The sequence below is a fragment of the Hypanus sabinus genome, chromosome 2 (genome assembly GCF_030144855.1).
Source record: "Hypanus sabinus isolate sHypSab1 chromosome 2, sHypSab1.hap1, whole genome shotgun sequence".
Classification (NCBI taxonomy): domain Eukaryota; kingdom Metazoa; phylum Chordata; class Chondrichthyes; order Myliobatiformes; family Dasyatidae; genus Hypanus; species Hypanus sabinus.
In genome coordinates this window covers 178,249,160-178,270,172 of record NC_082707.1, presented here as the reverse complement: position 1 = coordinate 178,270,172, position 21,013 = coordinate 178,249,160, and the positions used below count along the sequence as shown (strand labels likewise).

Sequence of the window (21,013 nt, the reverse complement as noted above, 5' to 3'; positions counted from 1 at the left end):
CACAAGAGTTGCCACTTCCAGTGCCATCTCTAATTTTGGCTATAAGAAGCAACAGGAGTAGATGATACAACATCATTAGCCTGATCAGGCATTCAATTAGCCCATGACTAATTTGGTCTTTATCTCAATTTTGTATCTCCTTGACCTTTGACTCACTTTTTATCCAAAATGCTATCTGTCTCAGCTTTGCAAACACTTAACAGTTTGGTCTCTAAATTGATTTAAAGAACAAATTCCTCCTCATCTCTTTCTTCAATGGGCATCTTGTTCTTCATAAGCTATGCCCCCTTGTTTTATTTTTCCAGAAGGGGAAATATTTTCTCAGCAATACTTTTCTTAAGTTGCCTTGGAATCTTGTATGTTTAAATGAGATCTCAGTCTCCTAAATATCAGAGTACATTGACCGAAGATGTTTGATCATCCTCTAAAAAGGCACCCCTTTTGTTTCAGGTGTCAACCTGATGAACCTTCCTGAATTGACTCTAGTGCGAGTGTTCTGTCTTAGATCATAGTATATAGAACTCTACAGCATATTACAGGCCCTTTGGCCCATCATATGGTGTCCAACTCATAACCTACTCTACGATCAATTTAACCCTTCGCTCCTACATAGCCCTCTATTTTTCTATCACCCATATGCTTATCTAAGAATCTCTTAAATTACCCTAATGTATCTGTCTCCCTCACCACTCTTAGCATGGCGTTCCAAGCACACCCCGCTCTGTGTAAAAAACTTAACTCTGACATCCCTCCTTTACTTTCCTCCAATCACCTCAAAGGTATGCCTTCTTGTATTAGTTATTTTTCCCCGGGAAAATATCTCTGGTTACCCATTTGATCTCTGGATCCATTCAAGCAACATTGTGTTTTACTGAAGTGCTGACAAAGGGTGTCAGTCCAAAACATCGACTGTTTATTCCTTTCCATAGATGATGAGCTCCTCCAGCATTCTGTATGTGTTATTCTTCCCATGAAAATGGATAATCGCACATCTCCTCACTTTATACTCTACCTACCAAAATCTTGCTCACTCACGCATCCAACATTCATTCTTCGCAGGTACTTTGCATTCTCTACACAATTTCCTTCGCCACCTATCTCTGTGCCATCACCAAGCTAGGCTCCCCTGCACAACAGTCCTTTCATCTACGTCACTGCCTACAGTGGATCATATCTATAGTTGAAGCCTCTGCACTTACCCCATGACAACCAAATAGTTGTCTCCTCTGAAAATTGTCCATTTATCCCAACACTCTCTCTTCTGTTAGATTGTTGGTCCTCAATAAATGTTAATGTGCATATCAATCTCCTGCCTACCAGTGTAACCACCATCCTTCCAGCTATTTCCTTCAAGATCCCAGAGTAGCATCATCCAGGAGACTTATCAGCCTCTGGTCAGAACAGTTTGCTATTTTTTTCCTAGTCATAAATATAGTCTTAAGATTCTCAGCAACATCCAATCCATAATCTTTTATTATTGTTGGGATGCCTTTGGTATTTTCTTAGTTATACAGTCATTGTCCTATGCAGCAGAAAAACTAGCTCTTTAACCCGTGGGCTCTGCACTGACCATCAAGTACACATTTACACTCATCCTACATTAGTCCCACTTTTTATATATTGGTGAGACCCGACGCAGACTGGGAGACTGTTTCGCTGAACACCTATGCTCGGTCCACCAGAGAAAGCAGAATCTCCCAGTGACCACACATTTTAATTCCACATCCCATTCCCATTCTGATATGTCTATCCATGGCCTCCTCTACTGTCAAGATGAATCCAAACTCAGGTTGGAGGAACAACACCTTATATACCGGCTGGGTAGCCTCCAACCTGATGGCATGAACATTGACTTCTCTAACTTCCATTAATACCCCTCCTCCCCTTATTACCCCATCCCTGACAATATTCAGTTGTTCGTTTTTTCTCTCTCTCTCTCTGCCCATCACTCTGCCTCTTCTCCATCTCCCTCTGGTGCTCCCCCCTCCCCCTTTCTTTCTCCCGAGGCCTCCCGTCCCATGATCCTTTCCCTTCTCCAGCTCTGTATCCCTTTTGCCAATCACCTTTCCAGCTCTTAGCTTCATCCCACCCCATCCGGTCTTCTCCTATCATTTCTCATTTTCCCCTCCCCCTCCTACTTTCAAATCTCTTACTACCTTTCCTTTCAGTTAGTCCTGACAAAGGGTATTGGCCTGAAACATCGACAGTGTTTCTCCTTATAGATGCTGCCTGGCCTGCTGTGTTCCACCAGCATTTTGTGTGTGTGTGTGTTGCTTAGTCCCACTTTAGACAGACAGACTTTATTGATCCCGAGGGAAATTAGGTTTTGTTACAGCCGCACCAACCAAGAATAGTGTAGAAATATAGCAATATAAAACCATAAATAATTAAATAATAAGTTAATCATGCCAAGTGGAAATAAGACTAGGACCAGCCTATTGGCTCAGGGTGTCTGACACTCCGAGGGAGGAGTTTAAAGTTTGATGGCCACAGGTAGGAATGACTTCCTATGATGCTCAGTGTTACATCTCGGTGGAATAAGTCTCTGGCTGAATGTACTCCTGTGCCTAACCAGTACATTATGGAGTGGATGGGAGACATTGCCCAAGATGGCATGCAACTTGGACAGCATCCTCTTTTCAGACACCACTGTCAGAGAGTCCAGTTCCACCCCCACAACATCACTGGCCTTATGAATGAACTTGTTGATTCTGTTGGTGTCTGCTACCCTCAGCCTGCTGCCCCAGCACACAACAGCAAACATGATAGCACTGGCCACCACAGCCTCATAGAACATCCTCAGCATCGTCCGGCAGATGTTAAAGGACCTCAGTCTCCTCAGGAAGTAGAGACATTACATTTATTCTCCTTACATTCCCCTCAACTTCCTCTTGTCTACACTATAAAGGCAAATCACAGCAGCAAGTAACGTCTGAACTGGAAAACCCAGAGGGTGCCTATACTGTACAGTCACAGGGAAACCATACAGACTCTGCATGGAAAGCACCAGAGGGCAGTGCTGAATCTGGGCCACTGCAACTGTGAGGTCACATCACTGTGCTGCCCATTTCTGCCACGTTGGCAGACAAAACATTTATTCAACGTCTTTGCCAATCTACATATGCATGCATGGCCCTGTGTCCAGTTATCCACACAAACCCTTAATCAGGTGTGCAGGGATTGTCTTGAGTACAATTTTGTATGGACAGTTTTGTGCCAATTTATGCATCATTATGTGCTGTGCCATGCGACGTGGGAGATCATGATCTCATGACCATGATTGTTGGCAAATCTTTCTGCAGAAGTGGCTTGCCATTGCTTTCTTCAGGGCAGTGTCTTTACAAGACGGGTGACCCCAGCCATTATCAGAGATTGTCTGCCTGGCATCAGAGGTCGCATAACCAGAACTTGTGATATGCACCAGCTGCTCATATGACTATTCACCACCTACTACCATGGCTTCACATTAACCTGATCAGTGGTGGTGGGGGGTGGTGGCTAAGCAAGTTCTACACCTTGCCCAAGGGTGACCTGCAGGCTAGCAGAAGGAAGGAGCGCCTTACACCTCCTTTGGTAGAGACGCATCTCCACCCCGCTATTCAAATTTATGTATGCATGGTTCTAAGCGCATGTTTACACACTCAGTCACAGGTCTAGCTGTTGCCCTGTGTACTTAAGTTCAAGTATGCTTGCATGTGCTTACTTATTGTGCTGAAGTGCCTTCAATCTGGAAAGTTATGTTTCTCTTTTTGCAAAAAGCTACTGGACCTGCTGATTGCTTTGACATATTCTGGTTTTACTTTATGTTTCTAGCACCTGCAGGTCTTTGCCTTTCTATGTCCAGGAATGACTGTGCAAAGTTCCACGTCCAGTTATAAACATTTAGTCCTGTGGCCAGGTATGTATGCACAGTTCCTCGTCAAGTAAACACTCAGGGACTCATGGATTGTCCTGAGTCCAGGTATGTGCCAGTGTCCCAAATTCAAGTAAGTGTGCGCGATTCCAGAATATACGTATAGTCCCAAACCCCAAGCCACAGATGCAGGCTTGTGTTCACAATTCTGCATCCAGGTATTGATGTAATGTCAGCAGGAATAATGGCTAAGTGCGCTGGTAGGAAGGCATACATTGGGAGACAACTACTGTTCCAGAGTTGCAGAAATTACTTTGAAGTGGAAGCGCGCAGTGTGCTTTGAGAAAAGCCAGGCTGTGTGAATGTGCAAGCTGTGAGGCTGTGTGACAGTGACGTATGTCTGACCACCTGCGGTTTTCGATTGAGCACAGAGCGTTCACAAAACTGATGTTAAACAGGCTCCTGGTAACACATAGAACATAACACCACAGTGCAAACCCTTCAGCCCAAGATATTGTGCCAACCTTTTAATCTACTCTAGGATCAATTTAACCCTCCCCTCCCACATAACCCTCCTTTTTTCTATCATCCGAGTGCTTAGGAGTTTCTTAAGTGACCATAATGTATCTGCAGATATCCAGTGAAACTTACCCACCATCTAAATTTATGTATGCATGGTTCGAAGCGCACGTCTGCACACTGAGTCACAAGTCCGGATGTTTCCCTGCACACTGAAGTCCAAGCATGCCTGCACGTGGTTACTAATTGTGCTGAAGTGCCTTCAGATTGAAGGGCTACCTGCTCCTCTTTCTGCAAGAAGCTGCTGGTTGCTTCAGCAGTTTCTGTTTATCCTGTATGTTTCCAGCATCTGCAGTTCTTTGCCCTGCTAATTTCAAAAGCAGTAAAGCAGGCCCTAGGGAGATTTTGAAGTTGAAGTTTTATCTCAAGAGTAAGGGCTCTCAGCCAAATAAAATATGGTCTGGTCAGCCATGAACCCATGCTGGCAGGTAGATCCCTGAGACAGGTGCAGTCACCAGAAGTTGTATCTCGTCAAATCACTGACTGACTGACCTAAGCTTTGGCTTGAAGCTTAGAAGGGCAGAGAGACCACCCTATTGTCAGCTGTAACACTGAGATTTCCAGAGTCTCATAAGATCCAGTTCAGGTACTTTGCTACATAATAAAGCATCTTGTTTTGTTTTTGTTGGTGTTTACTAAAAATCCTTAGGACTCCTTCACAGTTACTGTAGTTGAATTATTGTCTCACTGTAACTGTAGACGGGGGTGAGGAGATACCAATCCACAGTCTGGTGCCCAGGGGTGTCAATAAAATCGCTAGAGACTCTGTCAACTCACTGGGCATTCTACACCATACTCAGTGGAGATCACCACACAGCAGAAAATAAAAACTCCTGGTGTAGAAGGTAAACCAGCCGCATGGATGGAAGATTGACTGGTAACAGGAAACCAAAAGCAGGCATAACAAGACCTTTTTCTGGTCAGCAGATGCTAAGACTGATGTGTCACAGGGATCACTGCATCAAAAATCAACAATTTATATATAAAAAAGCTTTGGATGAAGGTTTGATTGCTAAATTTACTGATGACTCAAAGCTAATTAGGAAAGTAGAGTGGGCAAAGACTTGGCAAATGGAAGACGATGTGAGATAATGTGAAATTCTCTATTTCGGCAGGAATAAAAAGCTTATCCATTTGCTGAGAGACTGTGGAGCTTTGTAGAACTCAGGGGGTGGGTTTCCTAATGCATGACACAAAAGATTAATGTGAAGGAAAGCAAGTAATTAGGCAAGTTAACAAAATGTTATTGTCTATTGCTGGTGGAATTGAATACAAAAGTAGGAAGTCAATGTTTATTGACTGGTATAGAAAGACCGATGTCCTTGAGTAGAAAATCCTGCAAAAAGTAGTGGATACGGCCCAGTCCATCACAGGTAAAGCATCCCCAACATTGAGCACATCTACACCAAAATGCTGTTGCAGGAAAGCAGCGTCTATCATCAGGGACCACCACCACCCAGGGCATGCTCTCTTCTTGCTGCTGCCATCAGGAAGAAGGTACAAGTCCCTCAGGATTCACACCACCGGGTTCAAGAACAGTTATTACCTCTCACCCATCAGGCTATTGAATCAAAGGGGATAACTTCTCTCAACTTCACTCGCCCCATCATTGAAATGTTCCCATAACCTATTGACTTATTTTCAAGGACGCTTCATCTCATGTTCCCAATATTTATTGATTATTTATTTATTATTATTTCATCATTCTTATTGTATTTGCACAGTTTGTTGTCTATTGCACACTGGTTGAACATCCAAGTCAGTGTGGTCTTTCATTGATTCTATTATGGATTTACTGAGTATGCCTGCAGGACAGTGAATCTTTGGGTTGTATATGGTATTATATATGTACTTTGATAACAAATTTACTTTGAACGGTGGCAAATGAGATACTACTGGCCTCCATATTTAAGGAAGAACATGGTTGGTTTGAAAGCAGTTTATAGAATGTTGATTCAAACAATATCTGGAATGGTGAGCAATCCTATGCAGCAAGTTTGGAAAAGCTATTCTTGTATCCATCAGATTTACAAGGGAGCTTGACGGGAAAATGCAACATCCTCAATTTGGAGAAGATACTTCCACTTCTAGGAGAATCAAGAACTGGGGGGGGGATTGACTTAAAAATAAAGAGGACCAATTTAAGATAGAGGTGATGCGACTTTTTTTTCCTTCAGAGGGTTGACAGTCTTTGGAATATTCTTCCTCATAGCTCATGGAAGCAAAGGTTTTGAATATATTTAAAGCAGATACAGATTGATTCTAGATAAACCCAGATGCAAGGTTATGGGGGTCGGTAAGAACATGTTGAGGCTAGAATCAGATCTTCTATGGCTGTGCAGACTTGAGGGTTTTGTGCCCCTTATATAAAAAAAAAGATGTTTTGGCATTGGAGTGGGTTCAGAAGAATGTGTCTATGAAAGAATATGCAGAGTTTGATGGTTCTGAACCTTTATTTTCTGGAGTTTAGAAGAATAAGGAGAGATTTCATTGAAACCTATCAAATATGGAAAGGCTTAGGTAGAGTGTACACGCATGTGATGTTTCCAATAGTGGGGAAGTCCAGGACTAGAGGGACATCCATTTAGAATGGAGGTGAGCAGGAACTTCTTCAGCTAGAGTGTGGCGAATCTGTGGAATTCATTGCTACAGACAGCTGTAGATGCCAAATTATTGAGTATATTTAATGCAACAGTTGATAAATTCTTGATTAGTCAGGGTGTCAAACACAGCAGAGTGAAGGCAGGAAAATGAAGCTGAAAGGGATAATAAATCAGCCAAGATTGAATGGCGGAACAGTGTCAATGGGGCGGGTCGCCAAATCCTGCTCCTACATCTTACGGCCCTATGGTCTTAACTTGTGGTGCCGAAGATGGGTGGTGCCAGTGTCCCTGTGTCAGCTGCCAACCAGGTGAGACACCTTCACCCAAAAACTAGAAACAAAGCAGTCAACACGTATTCTGCCATTTGCACAGTTTCTCTGCCAGCCATAATTGGGGTGAAATGATAAACACTAGGATTTTTTCACTCATATGGGATAGGTTTCTGTGCTTACCTTCACAAACTAAAATCAAATTACTATTATGAAATCTCACCTAATGGAATTTAATGTGGACAAATGTGAGGAGTTGCATTTTGGGAGGAAAAACTAGGGGAAGACTTAAACAGTTGAATGGTAGGGTTTCTCAGTTGTGCTGTAGAGCAAGGGAACCTGGGAATAAAAATTAATAATTCCTTAAAAGTGGCATCACGTGTCGATAAGTTGGTAAAAGAGCTCTTGTCACATTGGCCTTTATAAATCAGGAGTTGGGATGTTATGCTGAATTTGTGTAAGACATTGGTGAGGCCATATTTGGAAAATTGTGAGCAGTTCAGGTCAGCGACCCACAGGAAAGATGAAAATATGGTTGAGAGAGTACAGAGAAAATTTACAAGTATGTGCCTGGATTTGAGGACTCTAGTTACAGTATGTTAGTTGTCTTGTCAATTTTAATGATGACAAGTGGAACCTGTGTGGGTAAGCTTTTAAAAAAGCCATTGCACTGGGGCAGTTCCACTCTCTTGACCTGAGGAGCCCTATTCCAGTAGTACGAGTGATCATCACAACTGGAGACCTCAGTTGCAGTGGATGGCCATGACGTCTTCTGTGCCTCGCCATGCTCTCCACAGAGCGCCGTAGAACCGCCTTCCTGGCCGTTGGATCTCCCTGGTCATCTCATCTGCCCAGTCCACCAGAACTGACTTCACAAGGCAGGGTAGGCATGCCCCTGTCTCACCATCGTCTGAGGCAAACTAGTTACCGTCACCTGACTTAGACTACCAGTGTACTCGGGTGTGGCCACTGTCACATGCAAATAGCTAATTGGAGCCAGAAGTAGGAGCTGAATGTCAGGTAACGACTAAAGGTGGATGTGCTGTCCCGTGGTGGGGGGGGGGGGGGGGGAGGGGAATACGACATGCCCTTTCACCAGAATGCTACCCGTCCCTGGGAACCCCATACATTTGAGTTATAGGGAAAGGTTAAAAAGGTTATTTGTCTCATTGTTGTAACCCTCCCAACATATCTGCACTTCAGGGAAAACAGAGAGCTTCCTTCCTATATTATTTCTCACAAATGAAAAAGGCCTAAACTTTGGTCTCTCATATTCAACAGGAAGGCAGACTTGGAAAGACTGGTGGTTGATACACTAACGTGGCCACGTGTAGAAATAGCATTGAAGGTGTTGAGAATGAATGCTGTATGGGCTGACTTGCAAAAGGTACATCTGCTAATGGCATCTCTGTGTAGGCAAGGGATATATTGCTGATGATAGTACCAATATATTATACAATTTCAATATAACATCCCCTCTGCTATACTCAGATCCCTGATTTATGCAGGGTTCCACACACAGCAAAAAACTTAAGACCTGGAATTTTCCTACTGCTCACTTGGCCAACTAAATCAATTCTCCAGCAAATCTGCTGGAGAGAATTTCCTGAATGAAATCGGCTTGCAAAGTACAGGATCTCTGAGTGTAAATCCAAGGAAACACTGACAGCTGGTTAAAGCAACACCACTAGGCTGAACCAGCTGTTAATGCTGTTAAACAGCTTTCTTCACAAACTTTCAAAGTATGATAAAAATAAAACTTGCTCTAAAGACGTAGACAGAAGAAAACAATAAAGTTACATTGCAAATGATCTGAACCTTGTTTTATACCTTCATACTTATTCCTCTCTACTGAAATAAATGCAACTGCTGAACAAAACCAAGTTTGGAGCCGTCTTGCAAGTTGTCTGTGTCCCACAAATGGGTGCCAGGAATTATCCAATGTCAGATTTGCTTTGAGGAAGTTTTTGGACTTCCTCATTTGCATAAATTTGTGTGGCGTAATCTGCACTTCTCAGAATAATGGACAGGAATGGCAGCAATCCTTCCAAAGTAAAATATAAATATATTCAGTTCTGAAAAGTAATGATTAATTATAAATGAAACCAGTTTGTTGGTTATGTTCTGGAATGTGCTAATGGGCCATTTAGCTCAGGAGTTAATCACAGCTCTCTGGCTTGGTCCCAGCAAACCACTGGAATGCTAACCGATCTCATAGGCACATGCAGTGCAAACAGCATATAAAACATGGTTTGTGTTTTATCCTTACGTTCTGATTTCTGACGACAAGTGAAATCAAAGCAAAAAGAACTATACGTCCTTGAATTTGACACTGACCTCTAAAAACAAGACAAAACCAATGTCTCGCAGCTCAGTATAAATTACATTTGCAGCTCCACATGTGTTTCAAAAGTCAAACAAAGTGATATTTCCAGCCAACGAGGTGAACTGGCATTCCAGGGGCAGTTGATTAAGGTTTGGGGAGGACAAAGTCAAGGCCAAGCACAAGTTTTGAGTCTTAACAACAGAGGATCTCAGGCAATCTCCTAACTTAAATAGATATCTAAGGAAATATGCTGCAGGGGGCTTTAAGAAGAAGCTCCCCCTCTCCATGCATCTGATGAGACCAAAGCAATGGCAGAGACCGATACAATTTGGTACCAGCAGTGTCGCAGGAGTTGCCAGTCAGTGTTGAACTCAACATAGGACTGTCTTAGAGAATCCTTTTTCACTTAAGCCTTCCCCATGAATGGGGATAGCCACAAGGTAGGGGAAGTTTGAGATCAGAGTTTTCCTTCTCCAAGATGAGCTGCCTACCACGGCTGATGAGCCCCATTTGTCAGAATTGACTGGTTTTAGGGCACCAGTAACCCACCTTTGTCCCTTCTCCTATCAATAGAAAGAGGGCTTAGTAGCAAAGCCACACGTGAAAGCCAGGCGGTGGACTTGGCTGTCAGAGGCTGTCTGAGGCACGCACCACTGGGAGCTTGTCCCCATTCCCACCCACTGCTCTAACAATCTTAAGGAACCTCATACGAACCTCTAGTTGTTCCAAGTCTGCCTCCTTGCTAAATGTGAGAGACCCAAGGTTATGCCTTTTCCCATTAAGAGATATTTAGGCCATGGTTAAGAAAAGGAAGGAGGTGCAGAGTGGGTATAGGCAGGTAGGAGCAAATGAGGTACTTGAAGAGTATAAGAAATGCAAAAGAACAATTATGAAGGAAATCACGAGGACTAAAAGAAGGCAAAAGGTAGCCCTAGCAGACAAGGAGAAAGAGAATTTTAAGGCTTCTAGAGATATATTAAGAGCACAAGGATTGCAAGGGACAAAATCAGAGTGATAATCTATGCATGGAACTGAAAGAGGTAGAGAAATCTAGCCCATGTTAGTTTAGTTTAGTATTTTTTTAAATATTTTTTGCCTGTATTTTTATAATTTTTTCATTTTCTTTTGATGATTATTTTTATTTTTTTCATATAATTATTATAGACTTGATTGATAATGTACTATGTATTTCTGTTGATATTTTAATTCGATATTGTTATCCTACTATTAATTCAATTTCAAGTCTTATGCATTTATAACCTATTCATTATTATATTATGTTTTTTTTATATATGAAATTCAATAAAAAGATTGAAAAGAAAAAGAAAAACAGAAATCTTAAATGTATTTTTTGCATCTGTGTTTGCTCAGGAGAATGACACAGAGTCGATAGATGTGAGGCAAAGCAGCAGTGGAGTCACGGACCCAATACAGATTATAGACGAGGAGGTGTTCACCATCTTGAGGTGGAGCAAATCCCCAAAGTCTGACAAGATGTTCCCTTGGACCCTATAGGAGGCTAATGAAGAAATGGCAGGGGCCGTAGCTGAGATATTTAAAATGCCCTTAGTCACGGGAGAGGTGCTGGAGGATTAAAGGATAGCTAACGCTGTCCTATTGCTTAAAAAGGTCTCTAAGAATAAGCCAGGAAATTATAAACCAGTGAGCCTGACATCAGTAGCGGTTAAGTTATTGGAAACTATTCTAAGGGAGTGGATATATAAGTATTTGGATAGGCGGGGGCTGATTAAGGATAATCAACTTGGCTTTGTGCATTGTAGGTTGTGTCGAACCAATCTTATAGAGTTTTTTGAGGAAGTAGGCAGAAAAGTCAATAAAGGCAAGGCATGGACTTTAGCAAGGCCTTTGAACAGAGCCCTTATGGGAGGTTGGTCAAGGAGGTTCAGTCGCCCTGCATTCAAGATGAAGGTAGATGTAACATCTGGATCAGTAAATTTGCAGATGACACCAAGATTGGGGGCCTAGTGGACAGGAAGAAAAATGATCATAACTTGCAGCAGGATCTGGACCAGCTGGGACAATGCATTGAAAAATAGCACTGCCAACACAGCATGCCTCCAACTCAGGTCCTAACTGCATGTCCTTGGAAAGCAGGAGAAAACCGGAGCTTGCAGAGGAAAGCCACAGAGTCACGGGGAGAACATACAAACTTATTACAGACAGTGGTAGTAATTGAAACTCCATCAGTGATCACTGGCACTGTGAAGGTATTGCACTGTTACACCAAAATGCCTTCCTACATTTTATTTGCCATCCTAAAAGCACTTAAGCACAATGAGGGCTAAAGGGTATACAAGCCAATGTTCCCTATTATCCTTGCCTTTTCTTCTGACAGGGACATACAAACTCCATACTTTCAAAATTTCACTTTTGAAGACCTCCCACTTACCAAGTACACCTTTCCCAGAAAACAGCCTGTCCCAATCCACACTTGTCAGATCCTTTCTGATACCATCAAAATTGGCCTTTGCCCAATTTAGAATCTCAACCCAAGGACCAGACTTATCCTTCTTCATAATTATCTTGAAACTGATGGCATTATGATCACTAGATGCAAAGTGTTCCCTGATACAAATATCTGTCACCTGCCCTGTCTCATTCCCTAATAGGAGATCTAGTACCTCTATGTACTGATTAAGGAAACCTTCCTGAGTGCATTTGACAAACTCTTCCCCATCCAGCCCTTTCCTGCAATACTCCTTGCATTGAAATATACATAACTCAGATCACTAGTCCCACCTTTCAATTCCTGACTTTGTATGTAGGCTTAACACCATCTTTCCCCACAACTACTCCACCATCTTCCCTGAAGCTCTGGTTCCCATCCCCCTGCAACTCTAGTTTAAACCACCCCTTCCCCACCACTTTGTGCTGCACTAGCAAACCTTCTCACTAGGATATTAGTTCCCCTCCAGTTCGGGTGCAAACTGTCTCTTCTGTACAGGTTCCACCTTCCCTGGAAGAGAGCCCATGATCTAAAAATCTAAAACCCTCTCTCCTGCACCATCTCCTTAGGTACATGTTAAACTTGTATGATCTTCCCATTTCTGGTCTTACTAGCACATGGTGCAGGTAGCAATTTTGAGATCATAACACTGGAGGTCCTGTCTTTCAGCTTAGCACCTAACTCCTTGAACTCACTTTGCAGGACCTCATCACCCGTCCTACTCTTGTCATTGGTACTGATGTGGACCATGGCCTCTGGCTGTTCACCCCCACTTATGAATGCTGTGAACATGATCCAAGATGTGACTGATTCTGGCACCCAGGAGACAACATACCAGCTGGGAATTCCATTCTCGTCCACAGAATCTTGTTTCTGGTCCTCTAACCAAATAATCCCCTATTACTACAGCTTTCCTGTTCTCCCCCTTCTTTGCTGAACCACAGAACTAGGCCCAGAGCCAGAGGCCTAACTGCTGTGGCTTTACCTTCTAGGTCATCTCTCCAGCAGTGACCAAAGCAGTACACCTGTTATTGTGGGGAATAGCCTCAGGGGTACTCTGCATCCCGGGAAGAATTGTATGAATAAAAAATTCAACAGGTTAGTTACACAGTTAAATAAATGCATAAGGCCTGCAAATAATTCCACATATCTTCAAAATGTTCAGCAGCGTAAGGTTTAGAAAGGAGCTAGATAATGTAGCAGAACAATTAAAAAAATTAATAGAAACAGGAGTAGGCCATCTAACCTCCCTCTAGTCTCTCACGGTTCATTTTTCTTCATTTACTCAATTTAAATAACATGGATAACTTTTTATGGGTCCACGTGAACCATACTGATGCAAGAATTAGAGGAACTGATTTATTTTGCAAAAATAAGATACTGTTGTTTCAGGGAAGGTAACTCCTATAACTAGCTTGAGCTGAGAAGAGACACATAGAACACAGCAATATATTTCCACATGAAATAGTGGCAGATAAAAACTTGAAGAATCTAAGGGCAGATAATACTGAAAAGTGATACAAAGATGATGGTAAGACTATAACCATAGAGATTTTTCAGATGCTGGAAATCCAGAGCAAAACACAAAATGTTGGAGGATATTAGCAAGTCAGGCAGCATCTATGGAGAGGAATAAACAGTCATCCTTTCAGGCAGAGACCCTTTATCAGTACTGATGAGGGTGTCCTGAGGAAGGGCCTCAGCACAAAATGGTGAGAGTAAATTTTTTGAATGAAGTTGTTCCTTATCACTAAAGTAAGCTGCAAGACAAAAACATTATGAACAATTCTCTGATAGCAAGTCAGAATTTATATGTTGTTTTTTCTTAATTAGATAACATTGGATTATACTTTTGTATATGAAGAAAATCAAAGGACTATGGGCTGATACAGAAATATGTGGCTGAGGTGAAAGCTCAGATATGAACGGATTGAATGGTGTAGAAGCCATGAGGGGCCAAATAGTCCTATATTGCTTCTGTCCCATACTCTTATCTAAATTAGAAGGTAAAAATTGCACAGAAAGTCTTATCCCATTGCAGTAAAGTTTGTTTCTTTTATTTGTGGCCTCACTACCTGGAAAAAAGTATTGCAAGTTAAAAAATAATACAGAATTAATATCCCATTGGCACAATTGTGTCTCCTCCAAGGGGATCACAACCTTGTTGTGGTTTGGAGGCTTCTGAGCCTCGAAGTCCCAGAGAGCTATGTTGGCTGGAGTCAGGGCTTTATGCTCTAGTTCTTGGTAGGGTTGCACATGCCAAATGGGCCAATGAAGAGTGGTCCATAGGTCCTCCAGGTTCAGGGGTTCAGTTCAGGGCTAACAACCCCGAGTGGTAAAACAAAATTGTTACGGAAACAGAAATGAGTCTTCTACATCTGAGTGTGATGGTATTACTGAGTCTTCACCTGGGGCTTACAAGACTGACACTGGTGAAAACCGAGAGGAAGCGACTGACACAATGAAAGAAGCCTTGAGCACCAATGGAGGGCATTCATTACTGCCCTAAATGCCAGTGGTGTAACAGGCAAACGAAGAGACAATTCCAAAAGAAAATCTGTGAGATTTTACTCACCCCTGCTATGTGAAGTAAAACTCCTCCATGTTGTCTCTCCTTATTGGTAAATAGATCACTTGGAAATTCGTGGATAGCTGTAATAGAACAACAGGCGTCAAAGAATGTAAAGCATCCTCAGAAATACTTTTCAAGATATGAAAGAACTACAGGAGATTGCACAAATATTCTAAGGAACATCACAAAAACAGGACCAATATTATCACAAGATGTATTTCTGAAATAAACAGTGGCTGAAGATGAACCATTAACACCTGCTTAGAACAAGCTTCAGTAAATTGAAGCAATAACCTTTATAAAAGACATTCTAGACTTTTGTTGATTTTTAGAGAAGCTGTCTGTCTATTTGCACTAGGGCTCAGAGCCTTGACTGGAAACACACTCATTTTTGATAAAGCAAACTATGTTTCAAATATGCAGTTAGTACTACAGTGCTCCAAACCGATTGTCTACAGTTGTGAATGGTAACTGATGCCACATAAAGAGTTTCCACTTGTTCTAGGAGTTGGAAATCTGCTGGACAGTTTGAGCATTTGCATTCAGTTTGCAAAATTAAGCAACGCTGGCACAGAAGACACCTACTCTCTGGTGCAATGATAATAAATTGGAGATTACATTCAATGCCACCAAAGTCAAAGTTGAGTTTACTGTCATATGCACAAGTGCCTGATTACACAGGTGCAATGAAAATCTTGCTTGCAGCAGCATCAGGAGCATAGCATCCGATTTGCAACAGTCATGATACAAACATAAATTAAACAACAAGTTCTTTAACTTGCAGACCAACACCTGAAGAAGGGTCTCAGCCCAAAACATTCATTTCTATAGACGCTGCCTGACCTGCTGAGTTCCTCCAGCATATTGTATGTGCTGCTCTGGATTTTAAACATCTGCAGAATCTCTCGTCTTTAACTTGCAGAATCAAATTTACACATCAATCTGCTGATAATGAATCTGCAAAATCATATTGTGAAGACTATATGCTGCAACTTTGAAAGGATTGAAAGGAATACAAGGACAACTTGTCGGTAACCAATTTGGTAAAATAAGATAATTGAATCAACTGCTAGACTTTTGGAGATAGAAGAGAAAGGAAACAACTGAAAAAGTTTGGTCAGAACTTTCAAAGCAAGAGTACATGAGGCATCCCTGCAATCCGTATGGATAGACACCAATTCTAATACAGCTATTTGAATTATTCATGATGAATAATTCTTGTCTAATTCTGGCTGGAAACACATCTATGAAGTTAGGATGTCTTCTCTGAATAAGCATCCAGTTACATTTTGATGAGTTTGCCTTTTTGATGTTGCTTTACAAATTGTGATTTTGCAAAGAAGATAGAATTCTCTCCTCTTGTTGCCAAGCCTTGATCAACTCAAACAACTGTACATTTGGACAAGGCTGAAACAACGAAAGTGGGGTATGGACGCTGTTAATTTCAACTCTGCTACATAGCTGGGTGAGTGCATGAACAGACACTTCCCAACACTGCATTCCTCTGCCACTTCATTCTCCTAACCTGTCTGTCCTTCTGTAGCCTCTCTACTTGCTCAAAACTACCTTCCCCTCCACCTATCTTCATATCATCTGCAAACTTTGCAACAAAGTCATCAATTCCATCCTCCAAATCTTTGATATATAATGTTAAAAAAATCGATCCCAACACAGACCCCTGTGGAAAACCACTATTCACTGGCAACCAACCAGAAAAGCTTCCCTTTATTCTCACTCTTTGCCTCCTGCCAATCAGTCATGGTTTTATCCATGCTAGAAGTTTTCTTGTAATACCATGGGCTCATAGCTTATTAAGCAGCCTCGTGTGACACCTCGTCAAAGACCTCCTGAAAATCCAAGTACACAATATCAAGCGATTCTCCTTTCTCTACCTTGCTTGTTATTTCTTCAAAGAATTCCAACAGATTTGTCCGGCAAGATTTTCCTGTGAGGAAACCATGCTGACTATGGCCTATTTTATCATGTGCCTCCAAGTACCCGGAGAGTTCATCCTTAATAATTGACTCCAACATCTTCCCAACCACAGAGTTCTGACTAACTGGCCTGTAGTTTCCTTTCTTCTGTCTCTCTCCCTTCTTGAAGAGTGAATTAATATTTGTAATTATCCAGTCATCCAGAAGCATACCAGAATCTAGTGATTCTTAAAAGCTCATTACTAATGCTTCCACAATCTCTTTAGCCACCTCCTACAGAAGCCTGGGGTGTGCAGCATCTGGCCCAGGTGATTTATCCACCTTCAGACCTTTCAGTTTCTCAAGAACCTTCTCTCTAGTTATGGTAACTTTACACACTCATAACCCCTGACCCCTGGAACTCCCACCACACTGCTAGTGTCTTTCACAGTGAAGACTGATGTAAAATACTTATTCAGTTCATCTGCCATTTCCATCACTACCTCTCCAGCATTGTTTTCCAGCGGTCTGATAACCACTCTCGCCTCTCTTTTACACTTCATGTATCTGATGAAACTTTTGGTATCCTCTTTAATACTAGTGTTATTAATATCCTGACCTAGGGATCACACCTTGCAGCCACGGTTGCATTTGAGTTGCGCAGGCGTGTAGTTGTGCTGTAACTGAAATGCTCCCATGCACATGGCCTTCCTTACCATGCAGCTGGAGTTTGCTTTTCTATAATGTTTCCTTAAAGTGCTGCGCAGTCTTCAGGCCATGAAAAGATTTCCTGCTCAGAACAATGGTTGGTCTACGCAGGTTTAAAAGAACAAAGGGAACGCTGCTTGCAGCTCAGTAATACATGATACGGAGGTTACAGATTGAGCCATTGGAAGAACATTTATCTAAAACGGCTTACTAATTTTAGAAAAAGCTTCCACTCGTTAATCTATGACAGATACACAGTCACTGTTCCTTCATTTTAAGATCATAGTGTTCCTAATTTGCTGACAAAGGAAACAACATTTGCAATTAAAACAGCAAAAGCTGGTGATATTTTGCAGGGCCGACTGCACCTGAGGAGAATGAAACAGAGGGAATATTTCAGGTTGATAAAATTGGCAAAGGATTCTAAAGAAAGGAAACAGGCTGAAACTTTAAATATGTTTTGTCACAGATATTGCTTGACCTGATGAGTTTTCCAGCAATTTCAATCATTTCACATATTCAGCATTGCTGGCATTTTATTGTTTGAAATTTTTTTTACAAACATTTCTAATTCCTTTGTTGAAAATTCAGAACACAGTAGAATAATCACTAGACCTCTGAAGGTTTTGAACACAGTTGTTAATCTGTGAAAACCTCTGGCTCTTAAATTCATGATATTACTTAAGAGATAAAAACACGACTGGAGCTGTTAAAAATAAATGGTTTAAATAAATTTAGAGTGATTAAAGCCATTTGGTTGGTCAATATTGTCTACTGGAAAAAAATCATATAAAACTTTACCACTGACAGTTTATATCGTGGCTGCAATATAACAGCTTGATAGGCATAAACACTGATTGTGCAGATGCTGGACTCCTAAGCAACACACACAAAATGCAGCAGGTCAGCAGGTCAGGCAGCATCTTCTCCGTATACCACGTACCATTCTCTGCAACTTCCACTATCTTCAAAGTGACCCTACTATCAAATGTATCTGTGCCTCTTTCCTTCCCACTTTCTGCTTTCCACAAGGATCGTCTCCTCCACATTCCCCTTTGTCCACTCATCCCTCCACACTAATCTCCCTCCTGGTCCTTATCACTGCAAGAGGCAGGGTGCTATACCTGCCCATTCACTTTCCCCATCACCTCCATTCATTGCCCCTTCGTTCTTTCCAGGTGAGGTAACACTTCACTGCACATCTGCTGGAGTTCTCTACTGTATCTGGCACTGCCCATGCTGCCTTCTCTACCTTGTGAGACCCAATGTAAAATGGGGTCGGGTTTGTCGAGCACCTTTGCTCCATCCACCGAAAGCAAGGTTTCCCAGTGGTCATTCATTTCAGTCCTAATCCTCATTCCCATTCTAACATGTCAGTCCTCTTGTACCATGATGAAGCCACTCTCAGGTTGGAGGAGCAACAGCTTATATTACATCTAGGTACCATTCAACCGGATGGCATGAACATCAATTTCTCCAACATCCAGTAAGTTCTCCTCCTCCTCCTTCTGTCTTCTCCATTTCCCCTCTTACCTCTTCTCCTCATCTGCTTATCACCTCCCCCGGTGCCGCTCCTTCCTGCCTTCCTCCCATGGTCCACTCCTATCAGATTCCTTCTCCTTTAGCCCTTTACCTTTTCCACCTATCACCTCCCAGCTTCTTAATTCAAAACCCTCCCCCAACCACCTGGCTTCACCTATCATCTTTGAGTTTGTAATCCTTCCCTCCCCCCCCCCACACCTTCTTATTCTAGTATCTTCTACCTTCCCTTCCATTCCTGATCAAGGGACTCAGCCAGAAACATTAACTGTTTATTCCCTTCCATAGATGAGCCCCTCCAGCATTTTGTGTGCCATTATATTTTATCTTTCTTTCATTCGCTGAATCAATACTTTGCTGATAAGGCCAGCATATAATATCCATCCATAATTATTCCTGGATGTTTGTGGTGTTCAAATGGTAGTTATAGAACTTAGAAATATTACAGGCCCTTCAGGCCACAATATTGTGCTGACCATATAGCCGACTGTAAAAACTGCCTAATATTACCCTACCACACAGCCCTCTATTTTGCTAAGCTCTATGTACCTATCTCAAAGTCTCTTAAAATACCCTATTGTATCTTCCTCCACCACCATTACTGGCATTGCATTCCATGCACCCACCACTCTCTGTGTGAAAAACTTACCCCTGACATCCCTTCTCTATCTACTTCCAAGCACCTTAAAACTATGCCCCCTCGTGTTAGTCATTAGAACCCTGAGAAAAAGTCTCTGACTACCCACATGATCGATGCCTCTCATCATCTTATACACCTCTATCAGGTCACCTCTCATCCTCTGTCACTCCAAGGAGAAAAGGCAAAGTTCCCTCAACCTATTCTCATAAGGCATGCTCCCCAATCCAGGCAACATCCCTGTAAATCTCCCCTACACTCTCTCTATAGTATCCACAACCTTCTTGTAATGAGGTGACCAGAACTGAGCACAGTACTCTAAGCAATCCATACAAAATGATGGCGGAACTCAGCAGGCCAGGCAGCATCTATGGAAAAAATATACAGTCGATGTTTCGGGCTGAAAGCCTTTGGCAGGACTGGAGAGAAAAAACTGAGGAGTAGATTTGAAAGTTTAGGGGAGGGGAGGGGGAAATGCAAGGCGATAGGTGAAACTTGGAGGGGGAGAGATGAAGCAAATAGCTAGGACGTAGATTGGTGAAAGAGATAGAAGGCCATGGAAGAAGGAAGAAAGGTTTGGGGGGGGGGGGGGAAGAAGCACCAGAGAGAGGTGTTGGGTGGGCAAGGAGATAACATGAGAGAGGGGCAAGGGGATGGGAAATGGTGAAGGGAGGTCGGTGGAGGCATTACTGGAAGTTTGAGAAATCGATGATTATGCCATCAGGTTGGATGCTACCCAAATGGAATATAAGGTGTTGTTCCTCCAACCTAAGTAGTCCGTTGGTTTATGATAGACATTGGTGGATAAGCTGTATCCGGTGAACCAGATGAGTTTTTATACCAACCAGCTAGTTTCATGCCTACTATTATCGACACTGACTTTATAATACGAATTTATTCAACTCAAGAAGTAAATTCTCCATCGACAACACAAACAAAATGCTGGAGGAACTCAGCAGGTCAAGTAGCATCTATGGAGGGGAATAAACTTTCAGAATTTCCTCCTAATGAAGTGTCAGCCTGAAACATAAATGTTTATTCTACTTCGTAGATGCTGCCTGACCTGCTGAGTTCCATCAGGATCTGTGAATTGAATTGACTTTATTTTATTTATTTATTTACTTTATTTACTTCACATACATGAGGAGTAAAAATCTTTACGTTATGTCTCCATCTAAATGTGTAACGTGCAATCATAATAATTTATAATAAATAGAACAGTCAATGTAATAAAGAGTACACTCAAATCAGTGTGAGTTCATCAGTCTGATGGCCTGGTGGAAGAAGCTGTCCCGGAGCCTGTTGGTCCAGGGTTTTATGCTGCGGTACCGCTTCCCGGATGGTAGCAGCTGGAATAGATTGTGGTTGGGGTGACTTGGGTCCTCAATGATCCTAGAGGGCATTTTTACACATCTGTTCTTGTAAATGTCCTGTTAACAACTACAGATGCGCTGGACTGTCTGCGCCACTCTCTGTAGAACCCTGCGATTAAGGGAAGTACAGTTCCCATACCAGGCAGTGATGTAGCCAGTCAGGATGCTCTCAAT

The 21,013-nt window shown here is 42.2% G+C and overlaps 1 protein-coding gene across 1 annotated transcript in view; it reads right to left on the bottom strand.

The window, feature by feature from the left end:
• The window catches only part of LOC132404061 (sodium/potassium/calcium exchanger 4-like), a 146,789-nt gene extending 128,159 nt beyond the window's left edge, over nt 1-18,630 (bottom strand). Inside the window, exons 1-2 of the mRNA XM_059988058.1 lie at nt 18,543-18,630; nt 14,673-14,749 (exon numbers count right to left, since the gene is read on the bottom strand). Of these exons, the coding sequence (XP_059844041.1) occupies nt 14,673-14,749; nt 18,543-18,630 (165 nt within the window). The remainder of the gene's footprint in view (nt 1-14,672; nt 14,750-18,542) is intronic.
• Between the last annotated feature and the right edge of the window lie 2,383 nt (nt 18,631-21,013).